The 14,110-nt window shown below is 38.8% G+C and overlaps 1 protein-coding gene across 1 annotated transcript; it reads right to left on the bottom strand.

The window, feature by feature from the left end:
- Positions 1–346: 346 nt before the first annotated feature.
- CRR42 (DUF3148 family protein) lies at positions 347–1,647 on the bottom strand. The gene is made up of 2 exons (XM_077389111.1): positions 1,365–1,647; positions 347–648 (listed from the first exon to the last, which is right to left on the bottom strand). The coding sequence occupies exons 1-2, from the start codon at positions 1,586–1,588 to the stop codon at positions 546–548; spliced, it is 327 nt and encodes a 108-aa protein (XP_077245226.1). The 5' UTR covers positions 1,589–1,647; the 3' UTR covers positions 347–545.
- Positions 1,648–14,110: the final 12,463 nt, after the last annotated feature.

Raw genomic sequence — 14,110 nt, 5'->3', positions numbered from 1 at the left:
TGAATGTGTAGGTACAATGTGGGTCCCACCTTTAATTCATCACAACCATTCATTTTGATAGCCCCCGCGTTGAATCTCATGTGGCCTAAAAATCACACCATTTATGCATAGATAATTATTGAATATGGGAGTTGCTAGCGACCATCCCAGAAGGCGTTTCACAGATGGGCTGTTGCATGTGATGAATTAAATGAATCAGACAAAATGTGTTGTCTTCTCACATGCAATAGCTCATCCGCCAAATGCCTTTCGTGATGGTCGCTAGCAAATCCCATTTAATATTTTGTACTTTTTGTCATTGAAGGTGAACCGTTGATCATACGTGATTATTGATTTTCCTTAGATGAATGAGTAATGAATTGGATTAAAATTAGCAGATTTGTTCAATAAAACAACCAAAGGGGGGCGTTCATTGTTACAAAAGGGGTGCATTTATCATTGCAAATTAACATTTTAATGACTTTTTAGCATATCTCATAAATGTAACACCCATTTCAATTCAGACATCAGGATCTTGTAGCCTCTTGGAAGAAGATCCTAGCCGTTCATTCATCAATAACAAATGGCTTGAAATGTTTGCCATCCATGAGATAAGTTCCCACAGCCAATCGAACGGCCCATACATCTTTAGGTTTTCTTGCTACAATCCTGCAAAATAATAATGAATAATTGGTATTAATTGATAAAATAATGAAATATATTTTACGCAATCAGATCTGTTGATGGATATCTTGATCGGATGATCCTAGGCCCTTGATCCATCAAGCATTGTTTAGGGTTTGGCTTAGCAAATCTAAACCGTTGATGTTTGTAGCCCTTCATCATATAGATAGGGTATCCGTTCCAGATGGGACCAAGACCAGGCTGATCGCTTAGTGATGCTCTACAAGATCAACGGTCTTGATTTCACTTGCATGCCCCCTTACTGCCCTGTTGACCGTTCGGATTGAATCATAAAGAATAATTTTGGTACTATCAGTAAGATTAAGCATTTAAGCCTACAAAAATCAACACTTTAAGCTTTTGTTTGTATGACCCAAGACAAGGCCTTAAGGATCAAGGGCTAGTATCATCTGATCACTATTAGGGCCGATGGCAGTGAGCTTGACATGTTACACAAACCGAATCAACGTACCTGATCACAGCCCCTCAGCATATGTGGGGCCCAAGGGTGATCATTAGGAAAAAAAACCCTAAACAGTTGTGTTCATAAGAAGAAGTTTCAGTAATGATAGAATGAAGGGCGTCCTTGCAAAAATAAGCTCCACTTTGCAGAAATTAACCAATAGGGGCGCCCTTAAGCTGATTTTTGAAAGGGCGCCCTTCATTCTATCATTCCTCTCATAATTTACAGAGAAGAGTACCTTCCCACATCTCCGGGCTTGACAAGGCCCGTGTTAACCTTGAGGCAAGCAATAGAAACTGCTGTCTTTAAGGTTTTCGGAGCCTCGATAATGATAACGGCAGACCCTATACGAAGACTCTCATTTCCTGACGATTGCGTAGATGATGATGATGATGATGATTCGCATCTGGTAGTAGCAAAACGCAGGTTTCCAATTCCAGGAGCCAAGTAGTTCAATTGCATGGTTGAAGGACGTTGAAGCTACTGAGAGAGAGAGAGAGAGAGAGAGGTGGGTGTGGCTCTAAATTATAGATAAGGCCTGGTTTTTGTAATCCTAGGATTACTGGAATCAACACCGTACATGTGGCATCTATATTGTAATTCAGAGTTTTTTCATGCTGTGTGCGCATGAAGTCCAGTATTTTTTCAAAAAGTTCACTGGGCCCGCTCTATAGGATGATCCAAATCGTTTATTTGTTGGGCCAGAACACAAGTATAAATCATCTACATAGGATGATCCTAACCCTTCGATCTGTAGAGGGACTGCACATTTAACACCTTATACCACTTGGCATCTATATTGTAATTCGGAGTTTTTACATGCTGTGCGCATGAAGTCTCGTATTTTTCAAAAACTTCACTGGGCCCACTTCATAGGATGATCTAAACCATTCATTTGTTGGGCCACAACGGAAATAGAATGTCCTCAGTGGATCATCTCCATAGGCTGATCCTAACCTTCCGATCTGTAGTGATAGAATGTGCAGTCCCTATACAGATGGGAGAGTTAGGATCATCATATGTAGATGATTTATGGGGGCCCAGCCTTTTTGTGTTGTAGTCCAATAATGAACGGATTGGATCATCCTACAAAGTGGGCCCCACATTACTTCTTGAAAATTATTGGATTTTACAACACGCACACTCCATTCATAAGGTGGATTTTATAAGCTAAAACCTGGATTTCATAAGCTAGACTCTGGATTTTACATTTTTAAGATTATAAAATACACATTTTAGCTTATAAAGTCCAGGATTTTATAACTCATCTACGTCATAGGCCCCTAGGGCTGGCAACGGGGCGGGTCGGGGCCGGATGTTGGGGTCCCCTTCCCCTTCCCCTTCCCCTCTGCGGGGAATTTCCCCCCTCCCCTCTGCGGGGATGGTGGGGAATCCCCCTCCCCTCCCCGCGGGGAATATCTAATCCCCTTCTCCTCCCCGCATCCTTTGGGGACAAAATCCCCGCCCCGCCCCGCCCCAACATCACCCCCTCTTTAGTCATTGATACACTGATGATGGGTGTCCCTAATCAACTTGATGCAATTTCAATATATAAAAATGTTAGGACCGATGTTGGCACTACGATTTTTTGATAATTGCATACACTCAGCTTGTCTTTATTATTTCAACATCTGTCAAAAGGTTATTATAGTTCTCAAAATGCTCTCAGAAGCTAATTAAAAGGAAAAGACAAGCTAAGTTTATGTTTGGGGGAATCTTGTAGCCGTTCCACAGAGTTTCTAATAGTTTTCCTAAAAAAAACACTTAAAAATATACAAAAACTGGCATTGATTAACGGGGCAGGGCGGGGCGGGGACAACTCCATCCCCTTTCCCTTCCCCTTCCCCTCCCCGCACCGGGGAATTTTTAAAATCCCCTTCCCCCTCCCCTCTCAAATCGGGGAATCCCAGCCCCAGACGGGGCGGGGGCGGGGCGGATCCCTTCTTTCTTGGATGAAATTGCCAGCCCTATCGGCCCCTGTGATATGGCTGGAGTAGGTGTTGTTGAACACTAGAAAAGGCCTTTGTACCATAGAGGAGAGAGAGAAGGTTTTTTTTTTCCCGGCCCGAGAGCACCTTTTGGGGCCGTTTAAAATTAAAACCTGAATTTTATAAGCTAAAATCAGGATTTACAAGCTAAAACCCTATTTATAAGCCAAAACCTAGATGGAAGCTCAGATCCCTACCACTTCGGTCACGAACTGAGAGCTTGCCTTCGTTGCAGGCTCGTCAAAACCTACGATCAGGTCTTTCTCTTTCCACTCCTCTTTCTTTGTCGATTTTGTTGGAGATATTCGGGTTACCTCTTTCAGCTTCTTGCCATTCCCACAATATTCCCGTTGCTTTGTTACCGTTGCATCCTTGTTACTATTTATGGGTGATTGGCGGATTCTCAGGGATTAGATTGAGATTAAATCTTGGAATGATTCTTGTACTCTTCCCCTTTATATTCCCTTGACAGACATGTAATCTCTACGAATGAAACACAAAAGAAACAATCTCTAGTAGCGTGGAGTAGGCAATTGCCGAACCACGTAAAAGTTGTTAGAGAAATAATTCTGTATCTGTTGGAAAGAAAAAGCAGTAACTAGTTTGCTTCAAGGCGCGAAATCGCTTTCCTTAAGACAGATTTCGCCCCCACTAGAAGTGTGCAAAGGGGATCCGCGAACTGCCTCCAAGATACAATGAAGCCAGTAGGAATGTCCTACTAATTTGACGACGCTCTGCACAAGCGGAGTCAAATCCGAAATGCCCTTAGAATCTTACAAGCCTGAGAGAATCAGTCTAATTTCTGTTACTGCAGTATAACAGTAATTAGATAAACAATAAGAAAATAGTTTAGTAAAACGAATTTTGGTGGGAGCAAGAAAGAGAGTATAATGCACTAGAAGTCTTAAGAATTTATCCAGAAATGGGTAAATTCGATTGTACTTTGAAATGGTTGGGTTCTGCAACTTTTATAGAGCCTCTGGTGTCTTTTCAGTGTGAAAAGCACCCCTGTATAGAGTCTTTCCAGATCGGTTTGAATTCTGGCCGTTAGATCGCGCCCATACGCGATTCAACGAACCAGATCAATCCTAGAGAGTCTGTTGGGATATTTAAATTCCCGTCCTCCCATCTAACCGTTAGATGATCCATCTATGGTACAGATCGCACCCCTTAGATCATTGACCGTTGGGAAGGGACACAACCCAATGGATCGCACCCACTGACCGTTGGAGCACTGGGCCGACCGTTGTGCTCGAATCAAAGCCCAACCCAATCGAACTATTCGACACTGGGCTTGGGCTTGATGGGCCTTTGAACTATTCGGCCCACCCACTAGACCGATCCACAATCGTCTAGATCCAACGGTCCAGATCAGATCTGGAAAAATTAAAGGCTCCAATCGCTCCTCGCTACGATGCGGCGTGCGAAGTGCAAAGTGCGCCTAAAAAAGCACCAATAAAGCGCCACTATGCGCCCTATAGCCCATTGCCCACGCCGCGCGTGCGTGTGCGCGTGCGCGAACGGTGCGTTGCACCGTCCCGCGGGTCCAACCATGGGTTCAACCCAATGTGCAATCAAACAAGTAATAGAAAAGTGTAGTGCTTTATAAGCCCTTCTCTTTCTTTTCTCTCATCCGATTTGGGACTATCTTTTCAACTACATTACACTATTCTCTTTCTCTTGCAAAAAGCAACTATTTCCAAAGAAAAGTTTTTCTTTTTCCAAAACACACTTAAAGAAAATATTTTCCAAAAATTGTTTTGACCAAAAACACTTGATTTTGAAAAAACTTTAACAATCCCCCACCATTTTCAAAATCAAAAAAGATTTTCTCATCAGGCTTGGAATTTTTATGCATAAATAAAGGTATCTTTCGATTTGAACCTTTACTTAGTGAAAACACATCAAAGTTAACCAGAATTGCATAGTAGACATGTCTTTGAACTAGCGATTCTATTTGGTTAACCGGACACATCTCACACATATGAATTTATCTCTTTAGGCAATTTCTAAAAAACCGACACATGAATTGGCCTTGTGTCTATATCTTGGTTTCATGAGTGCTCTAGAAACTAGCCAGGTCTCATAGGAAGCGGCACCACTCCCACACTCACATAGGTAGACTTATCAAGAGTGCCCCTGTAACTATAACACTCCAACACTTTGTTATAAGTCTATTAAGAGCTCAAATGCTCAGCCTTTCCCTTTTATACATTACAGGTACCAAGCACTTTACCTTGGGATGGAAATATAATATATATTATAGTGCTTGCAATCACTCCATATGATGTACTTTGACTCATTGAACTCAAGACTTGATATTTATTCAAGTGTTGAGTCGAGGTTCCATCATTGGTGACTATTTGGTAATGGCTTTAACCCCATCCCTAATGATGTTTTACACACCATATCTCTCGCAAGAGCTTTAGTAAATGGATCAGCCAAATTTTGGCTTGATCTCACAAAATCAATAGTTACTACTCCATTAGTAAGTAACTCTCTCACAGTACTGTGTCTAAGTCCTATATGCCTGGACTTACCATTATAAACATGATTATGCCCTTGATAGTGTGGCCTGACTATCACAGTGGACATAAATCGATGGCATAGGATTAGGCCATAACGGAATTTCCAATAACAAATTCCGAAACCATTCCGCCTCTTTACAACATGCTGCCAGAGCTATAAACTCTGCTTCCATAGTGGATGTTGAAATGCATGTTTGTTTCTTAGAGGCCCAGGAGACTGCTCCCCCACCAAGGGTGAAAATCCACCCACTGGTTGATGTATGATCTATACGCTCAGTTATCCAACTAGCGTCAGTGTATCCTTCTATTACAGTTGGATACCCACCATAACATAAACCATAGTCTATAGTTTTCTTTAAATATTTTAATACTCTATAGACTGCATTCCAATGAGAGAAATTTGGATTACTGGTAAACCTACTAAGCTTACCCACAGCAAATGCTATGTCTGGCCTAGTACAGGTCATAGCATACATAAGGCTACCAATCACACTAGCATACCCTAGTTGAGAAATAGTCCTTCCAGAATTAAGATATAACTTCCCACTAGGATCAAAAGGAGTTGAAGCAGGTGAACAATCAAAATGATTAAACTTTTTAAGAACTTTTTCAATATAATGTGACTGGGTTAGAATCAAACTACTGTTATGTCTTATGATTCTTATACCCAAGATCACATCTGCTTCACCCATATCTTTCATATCAAAGTTTTGAGATAAAAATAATTTAGTACTTTGAATACATTCAAAATCTGTACTAAATATTAACATATCATCAACATATAAACATATAATAACACCACTACCACCTTTAAAGTTACTATATACACATTTATCTGACTCATGAATTCTATAACCATTAGAGACTAACACCTTATCAAATCTTTCATGCCATTGCTTAGGAGCTTGCTTTAGGCCATATAAAGATTTGACTAATTTACAGACTTTATGCTCTTGACCAGGTAAAATGAAACCTTCAGGTTGTTCCATATACACTTCTTCATCAAGTTCACCATTTAAGAATGCTGTTTTAACATCCATTTGGTGAATGTGAAGTTTGTATATGGAAGCAAGAGCAATCAAGACTCTAATGGTAGAAATCCTAGCAACGGGTGCATATGTATCAAAATAATCAATTCCGGGTTTTTGAGTAAACCCTTTGGCAACTAACCTAGCTTTAAACTTTTCTATAGTTCCATCTACTTTGATCTTCTTTTTGAAGATCCACTTACACCCAATAGGTTTAGATCCAGGTGGTAGATCAACTAAATACCAAGTCTTATTACCCATAATAGAATCCATTTCGTCATTAATTGCTTCTTTCCAAAAAGCGACATCCTGTGACTTTATGGCTTCCGTATAGGTTTGAGGGTCACATTCTACATTTAAATCTAACATTATAGAAGATTTGAGTTTTTCTCTTGTCCCTTCTACTAGGTAAGTAACAAAGTCAGGACCAAAACTCTTTTCACTTCTATCTCTTTTACTTCTTCTTATTTCACTAGGTTCACCATCTTTTGTTTGTGGTTCTAAAGAAAGTTCCACAGAATTACTAGGCTGAACTTCTTTTGGAATTGAAGTGAACCTATTCTCATAGAAGAAGGCATCTCTAGATTCAATTATTGTATTAATTTGTAGAAAATCATTAGGTTCTATAACTAGAAACCTATATGCCTTACTATGGCTAGCATATCCTAAAAAAATACACTCTATACCCTTCTCACCTAATTTTCTTAATTTAGGTTTATGAACTTTAACAATGGCTCTACAACCCCAAACTTTAAGATAATTCAAGTTTGGTTTTCTTTTCTTCCAAAGCTCATAAGGGGTTACATTATTCTTTTTACTTGGTACCCTATTCAATATGTAACAAGCAGTAAGTAATGCTTCACCCCAAAAACTTTTATTCAAACCAGAATTAACAAGCATAGCATTAACCATTTCAGTTAAAGTTCTATTTTTTCTTTCTGCTACACCATTTTGCTGTGGTGTATAAGGGGCAGAAGTTTCATGAACTATGCCCACTGATTCACAGAAAAGAGGGAAATGGTATTCACCACCCCTATCAGATCTAAGGCATTTAATGCATGTTTCACATTGGTTTTCTACTTCTGTTTTATAAACCTTAAACTTTTCCAACACTTCATCTTTATGACTAAGTAAATATACATAGCAAAATTTAGTAAAATCATCTATAAAAGTAACAAAATACTTTTTACCTCCCTTGGTAGGAACACTATGTATATCGCATACATCGCTATGTACAAGGTCTAACAGATTAGAAGTTCTATCTACTGAGGGAAATGGTTTAGTTATTAATTTAGTTTGCATACATATTTTGCATTTATCTACTAAATCAATTTCACATTTTGGAATTAAATCTAACTTAACCATATCATGCATTTTCCTAGTATTAACATGTCCTAAACGATTATGCCATAAAGATAAAGAGTCAACAACATAAGCAAAGACATTCACTTTATTGATATTGAGTTTAAACATCCCTTCATACATATATCCCTTTCCAACAAAGGTACCCCCCTTAGAAAGAATGAATTTGTCAGATTCAAATACGAGCTTGAAGCCATTCTTGTTAAGAATGCTTCCAGAAACTAAATTCTTTCGCACTTCAGGTACATGAAAGACATCGGTAAGAGTGAGGCGCTTGCCGGATGTAAATTCCAGTTCTACTTTGCCTCTTCCTTTGACTTCTGCCGTCGACGAATTGCCCATGTAAAGGACACTTCCATCTTCAACCGTTTCATAGGTCGAAAACAGATTCCTGTCTTTGCAGACATGCCTCGTCGCACCCGAGTCAATCCACCAATCATTGCCATCTTCAAGAATATTTGCTTCTGAAATCATGGCCACAAACTTGTTGTTGTCTGTTGGTGTTCCCGACTTCTTATCTTTAAGAAGTCAACATTCACTCTTGTAGTGGCCTGGTTTGCCACAATTGAAACAAGCACCCTTCCTTTTCTTATTCTTATTATTCTTCTTGTCAGGGTGTTTGTTTCTCTTCCGATTGCCTTTCCCTTGTTGGTTTGGTTTATTGACATTTTCCACCAAGTGTATCTTAGAGGAAGAATTCTCATGATCATCTTTATGATCTCTAATCCTTGACTCTTCCTCAATCCTGAGGCATAGAGCCAAGTCATCAAGAGAAATCTCCTCTTTCTTGTGTTTAAGACTTTTTCTAAATTCTTTTCAACTTGGCGGAAGTTTGTCAATAATTGACGGAATTATAAAGGAATCATCAAGTAAAATGCCTTGCAAATGAATTTGACTCACCATGTGTTGGATTTCATGCAGTTGATCAATAACAGGTCTATCATCTACCATGCGATAATTCAGGAAACGACTCACAGAGAATTTTTTGCTGCTAGCATCCTCCGCCATGTACTTCGCTTCGAGTGCGTTCCAAATCTCACTTGCCGATCCCATTCCCTGATATATGTCGAACAAAGTATCCGACATAGCATTGAGGATGTGCCCTTTGCAGATGTAATCATCTTGTTCCCATTTCATTCTTGCACGAGCCTGCGCTAATGTCTCATTTTCAACTGTTGTCGGCCTTGGGGATGTGAGAACTCGAACTACTTTGAGCGACGTAAGGATGAAGTGCAACTTCTTCTGCCATCGCTTGAAATTCCCTTTGTCAAATCGCTCAAGTTTGACAAAGTCTTGGGACATTTGACGGATTGAGTACAACGCCATTGAAGCAAAGATAAATCTGTCTTAAGATTGTTAGAGAAATAATTCTGTATCTGTTGGAAAGAAAAAGCAGTAACTAGTTTGCTTCAAGGCGCGAAATCGCTTTCCTTAAGACAGATTTCGCCCCCACTAGAAGTGTGCAAAGGGGATCCGCGAACTGCCTCCAAGATACAATGAAGCCAGTAGGAATGTCCTACTAATTTGACGACGCTCTGCACAAGCGGAGTCAAATCCGAAATGCCCTTAGAATCTTACAAGCCTGAGAGAATCAGTCTAATTTCTGTTACTGCAGTATAACAGTAATTAGATAAACAATAAGAAAATAGTTTAGTAAAACGAATTTTGGTGGGAGCAAGAAAGAGAGTATAATGCACTAGAAGTCTTAAGAATTTATCCAGAAATGGGTAAATTCGATTGTACTTTGAAATGGTTGGGTTCTGCAACTTTAAGTGCAAAGTGCGCCTAAAAAAGCGCCAATAAAGCGCCACTATGCGCCCTATAGCCCATTGCCCACGCCGCGCACGCGCACGCGCGAACGGTGCGTTGCACCGTCCCGCGGGTCCAACCATGGGTTCAACCCAATGTGCAATCAAACAAGTAATAGAAAAGTGTAGTGCTTTATAAGCCCTTCTCTTTCTTTTCTCTCATCCGATTTGGGACTATCTTTTCAACTACATTACACTATTCTCTTTCTCTTGCAAAAAGCAACTATTTCCAAAGAAAAGTTTTTCTTTTTCCAAAACACACTTAAAGAAAATATTTTCCAAAAATTGTTTTGACCAAAAACACTTGATTTTGAAAAAACTTTAACAAAAGTCTTGTCCCATTTGATCTGCTGTGTATTTTCATGGTATCAAAGCAAGATCCATTGTCCCCTGTTTTGCCCGCTTCCATCCCGCTTGCCGCTGTCTCTATTTACTGGTCTAAGATCATAGTTTCTTCATTGGACGCAACCCTAATCCGTTGTCTCTTGACTTGTTTATTCTCATAAGCCAACAATACAAAACTCTGGTTTTTTTTTTTTTTTTTTCATCACAATCTGTTCGTCTTCCCAAACAAAACTCTAGTTTTGCCTTTTGGGAACATGGTTTGTTGGCTGCCCCTTTCTTGATTGCTTTGTTCAATTGTTCCCCAAACAAAACTGAGTTCATTTCCCTTCTCCAAAAGCATTAAATATTCTATAATTTTTGTTGGTTGTCGTGTTGTCTTTTTGCAGCCATCCTCTTTTTTACCTTCTTTCCTGTGCATTTCTCATCCACCAATTTTTACCTACTTTGCAGCCTTATCTCCTTTGATAGTGGCACTCCCATTCATTCTCTTTCTTTTACCTAATTTACATGCCTCATTTCAATCAACAGACACCTCCTTGCCCTTCATAAACCAGTTGTTCGACACTGTACACGGAGATAGTTTTTTTAAGACTTGGGTTGCTAGCCGAATTGGTGTAATTGCGGGCGATCAACGATGTGATTTGCTATATGCCTTCTTATCCTAGTGGAAGCAGATCACTCATTTGGCGCTCTTGTGGGTTCTTTATCTGCCCCGTGAATATTGGTACCCTAGCTCCTTAATCCTATGGATGATAGTGCTAATTCTAAAGGTAAAACTATTCTTCATGAGTCTGAACATAATACTGGGATAAGGCTTACCTATGTTCCTCTCAATGGGCTAAACTATGTATCATGGTCTAGAACCGCATCTTTAGCCCCTGGAGGGAGATCAAAGGCAGATTATATAAATGGAAAAAAGAAAATGCCTAAAATAACTTATCCAAATTTCGTGGAATGGCAAACTAATGACCAATTAGTTATGTCTTGGATTTTAAATTCAATAGAGCCGGCTATAGCTGAAATATTCACTCACGCTGCAAATACTAAAGAACTTTGGGACTCTATTAGAGAGATTTATTGCACCAAGATAACTTTGCTAGAATATTTCAGCTAAAGCAAGAAATCTCTGAAGTCAATCATGAAAATAAGACTGTAACTTAACTCCTTGCCACATTGAAACCCATGTGGGATGAATTAGCTGTTTATTGTCTTCTTACAACAGATATTGTTGAGTTAAAAAGGATGAATGACCAAGAGAAATTTTTTTAACTCTTGCGTGCGTTAAAACCTGAATATGAACAAGTTCGGAGTCAACTCATTCTTTCTTTAGAATTACCAAGTTTGTCAAATGTGTGTGCCACCTTAATAAGGGAAGAAACTCGAAAAAAGGTTATGAGTGTTGGCACAAAGTTTGAATCTGAAACAAGTGAAAAATCTGCCTTTATTTCGACTAAGACAAACTCTGAGCATAGCAAAAGGGCTAGAAATATTGTGGCTGAAAAAGGAGAATATAATGGAACTAGAATTCATGGAAGGGGTCAAGGCAACCGTCCCCCTCTTTGTTGTACTCATTGTGGAAAGACTAAACACATCATTGATAGATGTTGGGCAAAGTATCCTCATTTAAGACCCAATCAAAATAAAATAGGTGAATCTTTATTTGCTCAGAGTGCTGATACTCAACTTACTATTGAAAAACTTGCCCAACTCCTTCAACAATATATAAAAAGTGGTTCTTATTCCACACAGGTCGCAGCTCATGAAACAGGTAATCCCTATGCTCTCCAATCAACTATCTGTCCTAGTAATGATAGTTGGATTATAGATTCAGGGGCTACAGACCATATGACTGGTAATAAAGATTCCTTAACTTATTATCAAGATGTGTCTCATAAAACCCATGTTTCCATTGCAAGTGGTTCTCTTGTTCCAGTTAAAGGAATAGGAAGAACTAATTTCTTTTCAGAAAATACAAATTCCGATGTCCTTTTTATGCCATCGTTTTCATCGAATCTTTTGTCTGTTTGTAAACTTACTTGTAATCTGAATTGTAATGCAATTTTTTCTCCATCCACTGTCTCTTTTCAGGACCGGATCACGGGGAAGACGATTGGTGAAGGAAGAATGTCTCAAGGACTTTACTATTTTGATAAGAAGAATAAAGCATTGATTGCTGATAATGGTGACCTAAGTAAGACTTGGCATTCAAGACTCAGTCATCCTTCTAATAACGTCTTACAGTGTTTGAAGCCTGAATTACCTTTGGTCTCTTATGATTGTGATGCGTGTCATTTTTCCAAACAACCAAGACTTCATTTTCAATCCTCTGAAAATAAGGCTGAAAAACCTTTTTGAATTAATCTGCTGAGTCCTACAATGGACTACGATACTTTGTGCTTTTCATTGACGATTTCTCTAGGATGACCTGTATATTCCTACTTTAATTTAAAAGTGAGGTTTTTGAAAAATTTAAGGAATTTTCAAATCAAGTTAAAACTCAATATAATGCTAAGATCAAAATTCTACATTCAGATAATGGGACTGAGTATACAAATAATATTTTTCAAGCATATCTTAAAGATCAAGGCATTTTGCATCAGATCTCATGCATATACACACCTCAGCAGAATGGTGTGTCAAAAAGAAAAAATAGACACTTATTAGAGGTTGCTCGATCTATTATGTTTGAAAAGAGTGTCCCTAAAATTTTTTGGTCTGATGCTATCCTAACTGCTTGTTATTTGATTAATAGACTCCCCAGTAAGATTCTTGAAAATAAGTCTCCTCTTGAAATTTTAAAAGGTAGAAAGATTGATTCATCACATTTATGTGTTTTTGGATCTATTTGCTTTGTTTACAATAATTCTCAAAAGCGAGATAAATTAGATCATCGTTCTATTAAATGTGTCTTCTTAGGGTACTCTTCTACAAAAAAATGATATAAGTGTTATGATCCAAAAAATAAAAAAAATTTATATCTTTAGTGACGTAAAATTTAATGAAAACGAGTCCTTCCAAGAATACGATTCTTCTGGAAAAAGGACTCAGGGGAGTATTCTGAAATGCTTCCTACAACAAATGGTGAAAATAGAAAAATTATTGTTCAAATCCAAGAAGATTAAGAAAGACCTATAAATAACGATGAAGAAAGTGAAGCTCAAGGAGAACAAGACGACCATGAACAAGAAGAAGAAGTGCTTGTGACCTGATCCCCTGAAGATATTCACCCGATGGATTCTCCGCCCTTACGCAGGTCTGATCGTACCTCTCATCCTCCTCCTCAGTTGAACGATTTTTTTACATATCATGTGACTTCATATCTTATTCAAAATCATTTGTCTTATTGCAATGTTTCTGCTTCACACTTTGTCTTCCTTTCAAATATTTCTGAAAAAGTTGAGCCCACCTCCTTTCATGATGTCAATTCCCAACCTGTATCGAAGAGGGCCATGCAAGAAGAACTTTCAGAATTGGACAAAAATCATACATGGGATTAGTCCAAATGCCAGTTGGAAAAAACTCTGGTGGGTGTAACTGGGTTTATAAAATCAAGTATAATAGTGATAGCTCAATTGAGCGATACAAAGCGAGGCTAGTGGCAAAAGAGTTCACCCAAACCTATGTGATTGATTATAAGGAGACTTTTGCTCCAGTTGCTAAAATGGGAACCGTTAGAATCTTTATATCCATTGCGGTTAACCATGGATGGAATCTTTATCAAATGTATGCTAAGAATGCATTCCTGCATGGGGATCTAGAAGAAGATGTCTATATGAATCTTCCTTTAGGACATCCCATGGAAGGAATGCCTGAAATTGTGTGCAAATTAAAAAAAGGCTTTATATGGGTTAAAACAATCACCTAGGGCTTGGTAAGCTAAGTTGAGTGATGCCCTATTTAAGATAGGATTTAAAAGAGGCTCCGC

The sequence above is a fragment of the Tasmannia lanceolata genome, unplaced genomic scaffold, assembly GCF_043159265.1.
Source record: "Tasmannia lanceolata isolate RefF3 unplaced genomic scaffold, GAP_Taslan_0.1 ptg000008l, whole genome shotgun sequence".
Classification (NCBI taxonomy): Eukaryota; Viridiplantae; Streptophyta; class Magnoliopsida; order Canellales; family Winteraceae; genus Tasmannia; species Tasmannia lanceolata.
The sequence above is the reverse complement of the archived record's forward strand: the minus strand, read 5'-3'. Positions and strand labels throughout refer to the sequence as shown.

Coding starts and splice junctions, on each gene's coding strand:
- CRR42 (XM_077389111.1), bottom strand. CDS start 1,588: ATGCAATTGAACTACTTGGCTCCTGGAATTGGAAACCTGCGTTTTGCT. Junction 649..1,364: donor AAGCCCGGAGATGTGGGAAG/GTACTCTTCTCT, acceptor ATTATTTTGCAG/GATTGTAGCAAGAAAACCTA.